This window comes from Lissotriton helveticus, chromosome 11 (genome assembly GCF_964261635.1).
Source record: "Lissotriton helveticus chromosome 11, aLisHel1.1, whole genome shotgun sequence".
NCBI lineage: Eukaryota > Metazoa > Chordata > Amphibia > Caudata > Salamandridae > Lissotriton > Lissotriton helveticus.
In genome coordinates this window covers 534,187,679-534,204,639 of record NC_136072.1, presented here as the reverse complement: position 1 = coordinate 534,204,639, position 16,961 = coordinate 534,187,679, and the positions used below count along the sequence as shown (strand labels likewise).

The following is a 16,961-nucleotide window of genomic DNA, read 5'->3' as shown; positions in this document are numbered from 1 at the left end:
AAATAATTAGGTTGAGCACCTCATGTGCAACAACAATTCCCATCTTGATACATTGATGAACTCTGCATTTGCCTGAAGAAGGGGTGTTCATCTTAGGTCCAGGCACACCAGATCCATGCCATCTCTTCAAGATAGCAATTGAATATATATATATATAAAAGTTCCATCTAGATCTATTGTGGATATCCTGAAAATGTGCCATAAACCCATCCACCCTTGAACCTAATTTGGATACCCCTGGTTACAGGAATGGAGCGGTCTTAGTTGTAGTTTAACTGTTACATATGCTACTCTGGGGAACAGAAGTGTATGTGATTTTCTTTGATGTCACCGTCTGGCATAATCATGTAAAGTAATCTCTAGAGATGGAATTTCATCATTATGTTAATTAAGATTTTTGTTATCCTGAAAATCACACCTCTTTTTGTTCCTCAAATGCGGGCAAAAATTCATTAGGTAACACAAGCCAGAACAGTGGCGAAGTTCAAAGTTATTTATACAGACCCGGGACCTGACTTGTAAATTGTACTTTGTAGTATGTTTTCTAGTACTACAAAACACACTGCAAAATACAATTCCCGAACTATGGGGTCCATTAGGATGTAGGGGGAATCTCCATCGCCCGCATGGCGAAGGCGATCCGCCCTACATCCTAGACCGCCCCCCACCCATTTCCCCCCGCCACATTAGTATGGTGGGGGGACCCTGGCGGACAGGAAGACCCTCCGCCGCTTTTCCACCCAGTGGATACCTATGGTATGGGGGTAACTATGGTACCCCCCTGCATTTGCATGCACAATGCGGCAGGCATCGCGCGGTGCCATCCGCATTGTGCATGCAAATGCACAACATGCATTTTTACCATTGCGGCGGTGCTGCTGAAAGCACCGCCCGCAGCAATGTTAAAAATGTGTGATGCGCCCGCCAGTGTGGCGGCGCATCCTAATCCTCCCCACGGGACCGCCGCATATATGGTATGTGGTCCCGTTTTCCGTCAGGAGTCCGCCCACCATCCTATTGATGCCCTATGTGCATAGTTTTACGACTACACACACTCTATGCTTGTGTTTGTGGAGTTCTCTGCCCCCCTTGCAGAATCCGCCACTGCGGAGAATTCTGCACAGACAGGTGTAGAGAGTACAGAGTCGTAAAAGTGCGCGTAGTTGGTGAATACCGAGAAGTACTAAACTTGCACAAAAGTTTACCTTTGAGACTCAGGCTCCCAGTGTTATACAAGAAAGTAAAATTCGAAATCCCTGAAAAGGTGTTCAGTTTCCACCATTCATCCTATGAGTCAATATGTTTACGTTAATCTTTGCCTCCAGCATACATAATAATTATTTTTAAAACCTGCAGATGAAGCATTTTTGTGAAGGGTCTAAAATTGGCTTGTTACTGTAGTGGGGGCTGAGTTTGCTTGTATTTTTCTGAGGCAGTTAGAAAGCTAATGTGTCACTGTGTATAAGTAAACAAACTCTTCTCACTGTGCCTTGGTATGAAACTAAGCTTTTTCACTATTCAGAGACTGGTTCTCTTGCTTGTAGCTTGTCAAAAGCATAAAAGTGAGAATATCACTGCACAGACCGGCTCTTATTACACTGCAAATGCAATTCATTCTTGATTTTCGCTGTGCAGAGACAGGCCGGATTGTTTAGCACTGCAGTGTAATCCAGTCTTGCGTGTGCAGTGCAGAAGGCGGCTTTTTTGTTGTTGCAAAGAGGTTGACAGTCTCACTTGTTGCTGTACCAGGCAAGTATGCTCACTTGTCACTTTCCAGGGCCAGCAGGCTTGCATGTCACTATATTGAGACAGGCAACCTTATTGTTTTACAGAGGTGATCTGACTCTTGTTAATACCCAGATGCATATTTGTTTGTTGCTGTTTAGAGACTGGCAGGTTCACCTCTTTCAATGCATAGGACACAAGACTTGTTGTCTGACATCCAGAGACAGACAGGTTTCCCTTCTAGCTACGATTGGATCCATATGTATATGGCTTATAGTAATGGGACATGGGTATCATACACTGGGCTCAGGTATATAACTTCTTCCTTACCCACTTGCCTTTTGGTTTGCCAAGCTACAGAGTGGGGTACCCACGGGAGACACTCACCTCTGCAGCGGCCAGATTAGGGAGTACTTGCTTCACCTTTAATGCTGTGTAAAAATGATCTAGGGCTACCCAACCAACCCTAGAAGGAACCTAGGTAAGTCTGTAAATGAAAGAAAACCGTGGTTCCCTTGGAAAGTGAAATCATTTAGGTCTCCAGATAGCCATGAGTCACTGAAATCAGCCAATGCACTAGGTGTATTGTTTGCTTAGTACACAAACATGGCTGCAGTTGAGTCCTTTAACAAAGTGTATTTTTGTTGTTGCCTGTTAGTGATTCACAGAGGTTCCAGTTAAGAATGTTTTCCCTGGAAGGTGTAATAACACAGTTAATTATGGTCTTGGATATTGTGTGGTTATTAATACTTAAACTAGTGGTTTGCTCGGCTTTAGAGTCCTCCATTACCCTCATGGCCAATTCACACAATATAAAACGTGTTGAATAGCTATTTGGTTTGTGGAGTACAAAAGGATCTGGCTCTTCTTTTGTTTTTGCTCTGGTAGTGCATTTTCTTTTGGAGATGTGGTTGTGTCTGCTTTAAAATGTAGGCCTTTATATATCCTTTAGATCAGATAGGGTTTAGATCGTTGTGGTGACTAGTGATTTTGTGTGTGCGCACGCGCATGTGAATTCCTGGTTATTCTGGTCTATTGCACTTACTGCTAGAAAATATATTGCAGTCTCTTTTCCTGCACTGACCCTTGCAGAGCTCCATGAATATTGAATAGTTGGGATTTTACTTCGATAATGATGGATCGTACACTGACTTCTTTCCCACAATGCATTTGTCAGTGATGTTTGGCATTTTCTCAGAATTTGGGTAAGCCATCAGGAGATTCTGTTCCGTTCAATCCCCATACTTGAAGTAGGGTGGAGAGGCTTGAGCACCATTCATTGGCATACCTTTTTTGAGCTGGAGAAAAGTAGAACACATCATCACACATCTGTTACTCATGTTCAGTAGGGTGATAAATCTACATGCAAAGTATCATCCGTGTAGAAATGGGCTCAATTCTGGGGGACACCCATCAGAACCTGCCCCATCAGATCCAGAGAGCCCCTTGATCGACGATCTGGTCTTGACCGAAGAGGCAGATACTCACTTTTGCAAACCAATGCAGTTCTTTATTGTGCAATTGCTACTGCAGAAATATAAACTTTTAAATTAATCCTTTTTTTGTGTTTTTTTTTTTAAATACCGAAATATCAGAAAATACAGTGTTCTGATTTTGTTTAAATTGATTCAGATGTACAGTGTTTTTGAGGTTGGCCTTGAGGCACAGCAAGCCAAATGCAATTTTATAGAGTTTTATATAAGCAGGGCTATTTTTTGGTCCATGCTTGCAATTCTGTCCTGTGCATTCCCTTCTGGTAATGTTGATGTTGAGCATAATTGATATTATGGATACTATTTTTCCTTTTCTGCAGAGAGGAGCATGCAAAGGAGTTGTATCGCAAGCTGAGAGAAAAGCCTCGAGGTGAGGATACTCTGACCGTGTGTACATTATACTTGAAGTGGAGGTTTCGATACTGCAGGTTGGCTCTCTTGTCTGATGTACTTTAGTGCTGTCACTGCTGAAAATTCTTTTAAACTTTTCTTTTATACAATTCCTTTTTCTGGAATGGAGTATACTGCTTAAACACTTGATAACATGAACGTTTATCTCGGTGTAGCCATGTCTTGAACCAGTAACACATCACCTCCAGCCTGGGGTATTTCAGTGGCTAAATTCAGTTTGAAATTTCACCAACCCGAGTTACGATGTGAACCCTGTGCCTTCCTTCTCCCCAGCCTATCACACTAGTCATTAACCGAGACTCTCAGGTCTTCGAAGGATGCCTCACAATGTATTGCTACTGGGTTCTAAGCCTCATTTATTGTGCAGCTAAGCATCTATCAGGGGGAATTTTCAAGTCGTGGTTTTTTGGAAGGGGCTTTAAGCCCTTAGGGTCCTGGAGATTTCTCTTTTCCTGTCACTTCGAATTTGAGGATTGGCCTATTTAATTGCATACCCCGAAATAAGTTGACCTTCATTTCAAGAGGTATCATCACTACTGCTTTTCTTGTCATTCTATGCATTTGACTAATACTATTTCCGTAAAGAGGCTGAATCTTGTCTACTGTCCAGATAACATGTTTAGGTACTGTAATTATCAGAAGCTGCAACAATTGTTTTTTTTATTTGGGGTGTATATTCTCTGAACCAGAAAACCGGGAGGAGGTTTTCCTTACTTTCCAAATTGGCATAAAATGAGAGGGGGAGGTTGGGGTCTATGAAGTTTAAGTACACATCAGTAAGAGACTTGATGTTTAATACAGAGTTTTTTGTTACAATCTGTTGCAGCACCCACCACAATTTGAAAAATGCTAAATTACACAGACTGACTAGATAGTTGCTTGATTAAAGTCTGGAATTAGAGAACATGGTCACATAATGGCCTATCTTTGGGTATGGGTGACAGAAATCACTCTGCAGATAACCTTGCTTCTGGACTGAATGTATTGGGGGGGCGGCGTTTAAAATATTCAGAATCCCACCCATATTCATGGGAAGGCTTTGGATATGTGTTGAAAGTGACCTGAAACCAGTATCAAAGAGCTCCCTGATATCCTGATTATTCCAGCTTCAAAGCATAGTGGGGTAAGGCAGTGAACTGCCTAGCCGTGCTTTACTTGAAACAGGATAGCCATGCTGATCCCTGTTTTATAGATAGTATTCTTACTTTTAGGATGATTGTCAGATGAACAGATATGAAAGAGACAGAACTATATCCACAAAAGATTCTTGTTGTTACTTAGGTGTCTAAAAAACTGAATCTGGTGGTTGTTTTTGTCATCTACAAACTGGTGAATCCTATTGATATGAATAGCCAATAGCCACCTTTACTTTTTGACTGCCCAAAGCGGAGTTCTTTGTTCAAGCGATGAGGAGTGGAAGGGAAAGAAAGGCTAGCAGTGACTACATATTCTCTGCACATCCTGAATACAGTGCCAGTGCCCCTCCTTTGACACCCACTACCATGACTGCTAAATTTACATCTTTAGGTCCAGGAATGACCACCTGACTGACGCATTTATTTATTCATTCAGTATTAGCCAGCTGTGTTCACAGCTAGTTAAAGGGGCTAAGCTCATCCCTTAAAATATATGTTGGATCACAAGTGCACAACCAGCATCATTCTTTTACAATTCTCTGAAAGATGATCGAAATTCAGGGTGAATTGGTAGCATTGCAAATGCAGAGTCTCTCCAAGTCCTGTGGGCCATTTTATCAGTGTCCGTCGTGGTGTAGATCCAAAAATGGGATTGTGTGTGCACTGAATTTGTTTCTGACTCTCTGGGTTGACAGTCTATGCATCCTTCTTCATTGCTACCTATAAAATGGTTGATGTCACTGATCGATGTCTGTTGTAAAGAAATAATGGAACAGGTGGCCCCAGATATTAGCAGATAGGTGTGACCCTTTTTTTCTAGAAGGGTAGCAACCCTTACTTTTCAGACATCTCTGCTCCCTCAAAAATATTTAGCTCTGTGGGATACTGGATGTCTCTCGTCTTTCCCCCAAACGTATTAACGTGGACATATGGCTTTGTTAATGGATAGAGGCTGGGGTGTCATTCATTTGCAGTTGATCAAACGCTCCACATGAGTGATTAAGAGTTCAGAACAATAATGGGACTTAATAAACTACATGGAAGTCATTAGAGGGTTTATGAGGAGTAGGTGGCTAGAATTAAATACGTTGAGGACTGAAGTCCTCTTGTTTAGTGTCCACCTCTAGCTGGACTGTTAAAGTAATCTACTTGTGACTTTTGTCTAAGGCGGCTATGAAAATACTTAAAATATCACTGTGAAGCTGATAGGAGGCTCACAAAAATGTGACTCCCTATCGGGCATATTCAACAAACCAATGACTCCCAGTGACTGAAACAATGCTCTTCAAGTTTACATGTGTGATCTTTCCATGTTTAGTGCGCAGTTGACTACTGCATTTGTGTGCCAGGATAAAATGTTATATACCGTCCAAGCTGAACTATAATTTTCTCCTAGTTCTACCATTTAAATATTTGATATTGTGGGTAAAGGATTTTTCAAGTAGCGAATTGTGTAATGGAATACATTTTAGGAAAAAAGTAATCTCTGTTGATTTAATCGATTGTGCTGCCATAGCTGGATTCCCTTATCTACTGCTTCACTGTTTTCATTGTTGTGAGACCTATTTGTTCTCTCGCTATCGTCTCCTCCCTCTTGCCTCCTCTATCTTTCCCATCCCTCCCTCCAAATACTTTTTCATTTAAATCACACCAATGTCTTAACCTCTGTACAAACCCCGTCTATCTTCCTAGCCTATAGCAGTCCACTTTTTGTGCATCTTAACTTGTTGATCTCAGTCGCAGCAACCAATTCACAAATGTTCATCCTTACTTATAGGAAAACACACTTATTTTGCCCTGGCCTAAATTCTGCCATCCTCTTTTCAGACCAGCGCATGGGTGGAGACAGCCAGGAGATGGTACGCATACTGCTGCAAGCCATCCAGAACTATGAGAAGAAAGTCCGACTAATTTACACTCAACTGAGGTGAGTCAAGGAATGAACAGTCCATAATTTCAATCATGGAGGATATACTGGCATCTTTTTGGGGGTAAAACCTTCTCCATTCTTTCAGCACACTTAATATTGTTGTTACTTACACACTGAGATGAAAAGTCCTCTTTAGATTTCAAGGAAGCCAGAAAATCTTAATAGCATAGTGGACACATCAAAGCACATTTACTTTAAACATGATTGATTGTGTAAATCACACCACATGTATATGATTTAACAGGCCTTGTCACAAGCATATATCAGGGTGCTGAATTAAAATGTGGCTGGTCAAGGTTTCCATTTAGTTGGCTTACTCAAAGAAATGTTGACTGATTCCGTTTATTCCAGTTTATGATAGTAATGCATTTGTCACCTTCCAACACCCCCCACTCCTAATTTTCTCATACAGTCTGGAAATTCTTGGACCTTCCTCATTACTAAAAACGTGCATGATTTGAATCTCCAAATAATCTCTTGTTACAATCCCTGCAGTCCTAAACATGGAAAAGCCTTTGTTATACAGTGTCCCTCCTGTTGATGAAGACCAAATTCTATATCAGGCAGGGCCGTGCTGTATCACTGCGCCCAGCACAGCACTGACTGCATGTAAAGACAGGTGCTTGTATTGTCATTGCTTCTTTTACTTCATCCTGTTATCTCTTTTACCATTATTCCTTGTGTAATCAGGTTAGGCCCTCTTGAAGTATCATGGTCCTCATATGTTTGTTCCTCTGTTTAGTTTCCCTAGATGATTTTCTTTGGTTTTCTTTGCAGCAAAACAGTTGTCTGCAGAAAGAAAGCTCTGGAACTCTTCCCACGGGTAGAGGAGGTGATGAGTTTGATGAGTGAAGACGAGAAAACTGTAGTTCGGCTTCAGGAGAAAAGACAAAAAGAACTGTGGAACTTGCTGAAGATTGCTTGTGTAAGAATCTTACCAATGGCTTTGTGTTGTTGTCTGTCTGACCTTTGTTCATGACACTAACTTAACTCTGTAATTAGTTCCCAAGATCGTGAAAAGTTGACCAACAATATGGAGTGTTTACAGTATGTGCTCACTTTGGTCAACGAGAAACCTTTTAATCTCTTAATCAGCGTCCTCATCCCTTTTGTGGTATAGCCAGTTGTTTATTCCATGTCGTAAAATAATTGGTACAACTAGCCTTTTTTTTAAGGGCCCTTTTATATCGTGTTTGTGCTAGCATTTGATCAAATCTACTCTTTTCTCTGAAGTCATGCGGAATTCAGTGAAGCAGTCTAGGAGATGATTTCCACTTATTGAGTCATGAGGTGACTGTGCTCCATCTGACTTTTTGTAGACAGGTTCATCTTCTAACCCAGTGATGGATTTTGTCCCTCTTGTGTTTAAAGTTCTATTGTCGACATTACTCTTTTATGGTGGAGTCCTTTCTACCTTGTGACAGTGTGTGGACGGCTTCTTCTTTCATTCCATGTAATACAAAATTTCTCATCCTTGTGGTGGTGTCTGAATGTATGGATTCTGGAAGACATTTTAATACAAAACGTATTTTCCTTTCAGAGGTGTCTCTAAGTACTCTTTCTTTCTTCTGTTACCTTCTTCCCAAATGATTGGGAAAGCATTTGCCACAGGCTTTCCCTGAAAAGGCTAACCAGTGTCAGCAGCTGCTGAAAAGTTAGGCTGTAGGGTGTCTTTCTGTTTTGTTGTATTGTATCAACTTGTGACATTTAGCTGTCTAAGTAGCTAGATATAAGCAGAGAGCTATGAAACACAGCTTGTGGTAGTACTCAGACAAACAAGCATAGCAATTTCCACAGATGTGTGCCTTAATTAAGGACTCCCAATCAGTAAAAATTGAGGATTAACTGTTTCACTGTCCTCATTTAAGAATACCAAATGTTGCAGTATTTTACTGCTACATGGATATTAAAAAGGATATCTAAAAAGCAAGGACTTCATCTAATACAATGCTGTAGGACCTTACTGAAGGCACAGACCCTTGTTAAGGTCTGTTATACTTTGAGCACTCCTGCAGGCTGTGTTCATGGCCCTATCAGAGCTGATGCTGCAATCATTTGGACCTATTCCTAAACCATACACCAAGTGGGATCCATTGAAAACTGCCTCGTCTAATTGCAGACAAGATGGCTTTGAGTAGGAGAAACTAAGGCATTTTCAATCAAGCAGCAGTTAGATTCCACTAAAATATTGTAGTCCTGAGAAACACATTTTGCATTCATATCAAAGATAATGTTGAAATTCCATCTTACCAAAGTGGTGGTACGTAGCCCTGGGGTTTTCACTTTTATATTCATAAAAGGTCGGAAATCTCTGCCCATATGTAAGATCCTAGAACACAGTTAAAAAATATATATCTCTCTACTTGAACAAATCATGGACAAGAAGTTCACATTTAATGTTTTTTTTTTAAAAAACAGTTAATCAAAATTCAAGTTCAAATGTACATTTGGATGAAAACACCATGCAAAACGGTGTACCTAAGAGATGCAATTTAGCAGGCTGAGGGACAGGAATGGAGTGCACCAGGGGCAAAGAAAGTGGGAATTGGATGGAGGATGTCAAATATATTATCCTCTTCTGCCTCACAGGGAAGAAGTCACCAGTCTACCCTCTGTCTCCCATAGTGTCACTTCTCCCATTTCTGGACAAGGTTTTGCAGCTGCTAGTCATCCCTGGCACTCCAGATCCCAGTCTATGTTGAGATGCAGACAGCCAGTGACGTACATTCCCATGCTTCAACATTGAGAGCAGTGGCAGCTGGATTACATTTAAAGAATTGTGGGGTTCGAAGGTGCATGACTCACCATAAATTTGGGAGCGGGAGCACGACTGGTGTAGCACTTCTTTTTGCTGTCCACGAGCAGGAAAAGGAAGGAAGCAGTTGAAAACTTGGCTGTTCACAAAAGTAGTAGAATAGGCTGATGTATGTATCGGGTTTGTTCTTACCGACTTTACAGTGTTCTGTTTTCCAACTCTCCTTCTTTTATCCGCTGTCTTCTTTAGCGTTACGACACCAACGGGTATGTGCACGCTTTATAGGATTATTTTCATTCATTCGTTCAATGCTGATATGATTAGCACCAAAGAAGTTAATATTAAAAAAATTAAATTAAATAAAAAAGGTTATTTATTTTTAAATTGCACAGACGCGCCTAATATCACTGGGCTATTCCTTCATTAGACCTAAGTGACCTGCTGACATTTAACCTCAATAGTGTCTCTTTTGAATGGGGAGCCATCCAATAAGTCCTTGTCAAACTACCTTATATTACAGGACAGTTTACTTTTACACATCATATTCTTTACGTGTGTGCGTCCTCTAGGTTAAACAATTTGTCAAGATGGAAGACCGCCTCAAATTTCACCCGATCTACAACCGGGAGACATTGTGGCTTAAGGATGGTGTGGTAAACAGGTTTTCATCATCGTTCTCATCAATGTAGACCCACCAAAATTTTTTATATTTTGTACTTGTGCCATATGAATTCATTCAAGGCATTGGCAAAAGATCCATTGATATTGTGACTGTATCGGGTCTGTCAGTCAAAAAAAGAAAACATTCCTCCTGTTATAAAAAGGACTTGATTCAAATCTTGTTAAAATGTCTAGACACATTGTGTCCATGCTACAATGATTGCTAAGGTGTTATAAGTTACTTATTGGTCGGATTTCATTTTCAATTCCACTAATCGTCATAAGAGATCAGGCGAAGAAAACCAAGGTCTCCAAGAAAAGCAGTGTGCTCATGGATAGAATTTTTCATCTTTCATCTCACTGCAAGTCTTGATTCAATAGTGGGAAAAAACAGTGCTTAAGATCAGGAAATGGTAGTATGGGGTGGTTGAAATCTACCATTCTCCCCAGAGATGCCCAGGAACTAAGGCCGTGGGCCCTAATGTGCAAGATCTGAGTATCAGTAGAAAATATTACTGACTTATAACCTTTATCCTCCAATTTCCTTCAGACTTGGCTATTAACCCATTTAAAGCAAACACAAGGAGCTTAGGGCGAACAAAGCAAACACATCTCCTTGTGTTTGCTTTGTTCGCCCTAAGTTGGCAGGGTATGCCCAGACATGGGTCCCTTGCTCACTTTGCCACTGGATTCAAGCTAGACTGGCGGATGAAGGGTGTTACCCAGAAACAGGTCTCAGGATGCATATTTCCGGTTCAGGGAAAACCTGGCTTGGCAGTTCTGGCTGGACTGTTCCCATGAGGCACAGGGTCAAAACTAATTTGCATATAGCTGGGTCTGAACTGAGGTGGCGAAGTGAACTAAAGAATGATGATGGATTCAACCCAGATCTGTGACTGGGGTCACTGCTGTCCTCCATCCATAATCTCCTTGTGTTTGCTTTGTTCGCCCTAAGTTGGCAGGGTATGACCAGACGTGGTCCCCAGCTCACTTTGCCACTGGATTCAAGCTAGCCTTGCTGATGAGGGGTGTTACCCCGAAAACCGGCCCCAGGGTACTTGTTTCCGGTCCAAGAAAGACCTGTTCGGGCTGGACTGTTCCCATGAGGCACAGGGTCAACACTGATTTGCATATGGCTGGTTCTGAACTGGGTAGGCGAAGTGAGTTAAAAAAACGATGATGGATTCAAACCAGATCTGTGACTGGGGGTGAGTGTCTGAAAAGTTTCAGCGCTCCGTCCATCATCCACTTGTGTTTGCTTTATTAACCCATTTAGCTAGAAACCATATATTTCCGAGCATCATTCCAATCCTCCAAACCTGGCAATGTGTGCACTTTACTTAAAATTGTTCCAACCAATTTTATAGGCTTATCCAGAGACCTATAGAAATGAGGGAAACTGTTCATGCGCATAGGGGCTGGTAACAAAGCGCAGTTTCTTTCAAAAGATGGAATGCTTGGGGATTAATCACCCTATCTCAAGCCTAAGCAAATGCACTATACTCTGGAAGAGTGAGGGCACATTTCAGCAGGCAGTGCTTCGTGCTAACATGTCCCTATAAAAGATTTGTCAAGTGGCAACTACATACCATCACCAGTTATTGGTATCTGTGTAGACACTCCAGAGCTGAAATGCTTGAAGAAAAAACGTGTTCGAGGCATATGAGCGGCAGATTCTACACTTTGCATTAGAACGCCAACTGGTGTTGGGCTCGGATGATTGCATGTTGTTGTCGTCTTAGAAGAAGTCTTTTGTAGTCACGAGATAGGTGACTCCTCCCTTGGACGATAGTGCGCATGGCCATCGGCTCCATCCTTAGATTGTTTTTTTCCCGCCACTGGGTTCGGAGGAACTTTTTCCGCTCCGGTTCGAAATCTACTTTTCAAGTACTTCGACGCGTAAAAACGTATTCAAACTTCACCAAACTGCTTTCGATATCGATAAACGTCAACTCGACTCCATCAGCTCGATTCCGGTGGTCGTCGCGGGCCGTTGGGCCTATCCATGCCGTGAGGCCTACACCTCATGGAAAGGACGCCATTCAAAAGATGCCCCGAGTGTGGGCAAAGTTTCCACACAGTGACCACCACGAGGTCTGTAACCTGTGCTTTTTGCCAGAACACGACAAATCCAGCTGTACATCCTGCACGTCCTTCCGATCAAAGAAAGCCATTCGAGATCGGAGGGCATGTCGACACGACATGCAGAGATCAGCTCCAGAACCGGTGGATATATTCGACAATGAGGTTCCGCTCGTTCCCGAAGAAGATTCTGATGATCTTCAAATCGTCGTATCAGAGGGAGACGACTCAGATGACTCCATACCATCGGGTCAGCGCATGAGTACTACTGCCCCTGCCCCATATACAGCATCCAAATTGAAGGCAACGGTCAACACTCTGCCTCCGCGGCCCAGTCGCGATCGGAAAACAACTTCGAAAGCCCCGCCATCGATCCCAGCACCGAAGAAAATAATCAAGCCTTCTGGTAGCTCCTTACCGAGCAAGCCGCACGTGCCGATCCCACCTCCCTCAGCACCAAAACCGAAAGAAGTCTCTGCTCCAAAACCATCGACTTCTAAGGACTAACCTATGAAACCAGCGTCCGACGCCTCGAAGCTGACGACACCAGCTTCCACTCCGAAACCATCATCTTCGGTACCGAAACCTACAAGGCCTGATTCCGATGCGCCCAAGCCCTCAAAACAGCCTACGACTCCGAAAACAACACATTTGGTGCCGAAATCTACGCCAAAGGACCCAGTAACAACTCCTAAGGCTAAAGACAAGCAGCAACCACGCCCGGAACCGAAAAAATGGGCACCGGCAAAGGTTCCGCAAGGAAAATAACTTTTTCAACCAGATCCTCTACAAAAGAAGATCTACATTGACCCAAAAACAGGTGCTGTATCCATTACACCACACAGAAAGAGGAAGTCAGACACAGCACCTACACCTGCAGTGCCTGTCAAAAAGAAGGACTCTGCCACATCTTCTATGCACCCTTCTTCTCCTATACTTCCTTCTCTTCCATCTCCTGTTCCTCTTAACAATTCACCTCAAATTTCTCCTCAACACTCTCCTCTTCATTCTTCACATTCACGTCAAAATGATGATGAGTATAGCATAGGGGGAGAGGTAGACCCAGATGAGCCTTTCCCATACACTATTGATGATCCAGACTGGGAGTACCCAAACCCACAAGATGTGCCAGATATTCCTGACCCACAGTCATATCCATCAAAGCCTTCTCCCCCAGAAGATAATATTAGATTTGGGCACTTGTTAAACAGAGCCGCCATTTACCATGGGGTCACTATGCATTCTGATGAGGCAGAGGAAGATTTCTTGTTAGATACATTTGAACAATCTCAAAGGTCTGTTCAAATTCTTCCTATGAATAAAGGGGTAATCAAACATGCTCCAGAGGTATTTAAAGATCCTGTACGTGCTAGGATACTAAATCCTAGATTTGAGAAAAAATACAGGCCTGCTCCTGGAGGTCCAGCCTATATTAAAGGACAACTACCCTCAGATTTACTAGTTGTTTCAAATGCTAGAAAAAGGGCAAACTCACAAACGTCAGGTGAAGCACCTCCACCTGATAAAGAACCTAAGGTAATAGATGCTTCAGGCAAGAGAATAGCTGCACAAGCTACCAATACATGGCGTATAGCTAACACACAAGCCCTCCTTGCAAGATACGACAGGGCTTATTATGACTAGTTAGAAAAACTACTACAACATCTACCTGACCAATATAAGGTGCAGGCAAATGACCTTATACAAGAAGGCAAGTTAATTTCAAATGCCTCTATCAAGTGTGCGCTTGATGTAGCAGACACTGCATCTAGAGCTGTAAACCCTAGTGTCCTACTTAGACGTCATGCGTGGCTACGCATTTCAGGATTTAAGCAGGAAGTGCAAACTACCATCTTAAATCAGCCATTTAACCAAAATCAATTGTTTGGACCAGAGGTAGACGCAGCACTTGAGAAAATGAAAAAAGATACAGACACAGCCAAATCTATGGGAGCTTTGCAGTCCACACAAACTAAGGCTCTCTTCGTCACTCCTTCTATAGAGGAGGCTCCAAGTAAACTGGAGCAGACAATACAGCTTCTTTCAAGGCCAATACACAAACATCCTCTAGCAAAGGATATTTTAGAGGAGGATATAGAGGCAACAACAAAGGAAGAGGTCGGGGTAACAACAGTAATCGAACCTCTTCCACCACAAAACAGTGACTTCCCTCTGCTCCCCCAACCGCATTCCACTCCTGTGGGGGGCAGATTAACACAGTTCCTACCGGTCTGGAATTCCAAAACAACAGACAAGTGGGTAAGAAAAATTATCCAGTATGGCTACTGCCTCGAACTTACAGCTACCCCTCCACACATACCACCCAGGCAGCGTCCAATGTCTCCAGAAGACCTTACTCTGCTCAAACAAGAAGTCTTATCACTTCTTCAAAAGGACGCAATAGAAATAGTTCCTTTACAACATCAAGGAACAGGGGTTTACTCGCTGTATTTTCTAATACCCAAAAAGGACGGGACACTAAGGCCAATTCTCGACCTCAGGCCCCTCAATCATTATATACAATCAGATAATTTTCATATGATCACTTTACAACAAGTGCTCCCTCTGCTGCAACAGGGCGATTTGCTTACAACACTAGATCTAAAGGACGCCTACTTCCACATTCCTATACATCCTCCTCACAGGAGGTATCGAAGGTTTGTACTGGAAGGACAGCATTATCAATTCAAGGTCCTTCCATTTGGAGTCACAACTGCACCAAGAGTATTCACGAAGTGTCTAGCAGTAGTAGCAGCACATCTCAGAAGACAACAAATACATGTCTTCCCTTATCTAGACGATTGGCTCATAAAAGCCAAGTCATTCAATCAGTGTGTCCAACACACACATCAGACAATTCAAACATTGCACGACTTAGGGTTCACAATCAACTACACCAAGTCGCACCTACAGCCCTCTCATGTACACCAATATTTAGGGGCTACAATAAACACGTCTACAGCTCTAGAGTATCCCAGTCCAGCAAGGAAACAGAGCATTCAAGCCTTAGTCACAAACTTCCAACATCAACACTCTCTCCAAGCCAGAGTGTTCATGAGACTAATAGGCATGATGGCATCTTGCATCTTCATTGTACCATATGCAAGACTGCAGATGCATCCGTTACAGGAATGTCTAGCACAACAGTGGAATCAAGCTCAAAAGCAACTAACAGACCTGGTGTTGGTAGACAGCCGCACACATCGCTCTCTGCAGTGGTGGAACACCTAAAACTTGACAAAAGGGCAGCCGTTCCTCGAACCTATTCCACAAATAGTACTAACAGCAGACGCATCTCTCACAGGATGGGGAGCCCATCTGCTACATCATACAACTCAAGGGCAATGGACCATTCAACAAAGACTGTTCCATATCAACCATCTAGAGCTGCTAGCAATATTCTTAGCACTCAAAACATTCCAAGTACAAGTACAAAACAAAGCTGTATTAACCCGGACGGACAACATGACAGCTATGTATTATATATAAAAACCGGGGGGGGGGGCACACTCTCTACATCTGTCCCAGCTTGCACAGAACATTTGGAGATAGGCCATTCCACAAAACATATATCTGCTAGCAGAGCACCTTCCAGGAGTTCACAATCAGATAGCAGATCTGTTGAGTCGGCAGACACAACAAATTCACGAATGGGAACTACATCCGCAAGTTCTGCAACCATTCTTTCACAAGTGGGGTCATCCAGACATAGATCTGTTCACCACACACGAAAACGCAAAATGCCCAACCTTCACCGCCAGGTTTCCACACCCGCTGTCCAAGGGCAATGCGATATGGATGAACTGGTCAGGCAGATTTGCGTACGCTTTTCCGCCACTACCACTAATACCACTAGTAGTACGCAAGCTCAGACAACAGTCTCTCAAATTAATCCTGGTAGCTCCCACATGGGCACGCCAACCGTGGTTCACCACACTTCTAGAACTCTTTATAGTTACACTCCAAAAGCTACGTTTGACACCATCCCTGATAACACAGAACCATGGAGACATCAGACATCCGGACCCAAATCAACTGAATCTGGCGATCTGGCTCCTGAAGTCTTAGAGTTTGGTTATCTTAACCTACCACCAGACTGTATGAACATCATTAAAGAGGCCAGAAGACCTACTACTAGAGCTTGCTATGCTGCTAAATGGAAGAGATTTGCCATTTATTGCAACACTAACCAAATTGATCCCCTGGATGCTTCTATCCAAAATATCTTTTGCTACCTTCTACATTTACAAAGATGTAACTTAGCATATTCATCTATACGCCTACATCTTGCAGCAATTGCTGCATATTTACAAAATAGACAACATCTGTCTCTTTTTAGAGTGCCTGCTATTAAAGCATTTATGGAAGGATTAAAAGAATCATTCCCCTCAGGTTACCACCCTCTCCAGTGTGGAACCTAAACGTTGTTCTTACAAGGCTCATGGGACCACCTTTTGATCCTCTACACAAATGTGAACTGCAATTCCTCACATGGAAAACAGCTTTCCTTATTGCTATTACTTCATCTAGGAGAGTAAGTGAGATACAGGCTTTCACTATACAAGAACCATTCTTACAATTACACCGTAACAAGGTGGTTCTAAGAACAAACACTAAATTCCTTCCAAAAGTTATTACTCCTTTTCATTTAAACCAATCTGTAGAGTTACCTGTGTTTTTTAAAAACCCTGACTCTGTAGCAGAAAGAGCTCTTCACACACTAGACGTTAAAAGAGCTCTTCTCTACTTTATAGATAGGACCAAATCTG

The 16,961-nt window shown here is 42.5% G+C and overlaps 1 protein-coding gene across 1 annotated transcript in view; it reads left to right on the top strand.

Annotated features, from left to right (window-relative positions):
* The window catches only part of IKBKB (inhibitor of nuclear factor kappa B kinase subunit beta), a 543,710-nt gene that overhangs the window by 420,816 nt on the left and 105,933 nt on the right, over window positions 1–16,961 (top strand). The window contains exons 17-19 of the mRNA XM_078666224.1: window positions 3,539–3,588; window positions 6,593–6,692; window positions 7,473–7,620. Coding sequence (XP_078522350.1) covers window positions 3,539–3,588; window positions 6,593–6,692; window positions 7,473–7,620 — 298 coding nt within the window. The remainder of the gene's footprint in view (window positions 1–3,538; window positions 3,589–6,592; window positions 6,693–7,472; window positions 7,621–16,961) is intronic.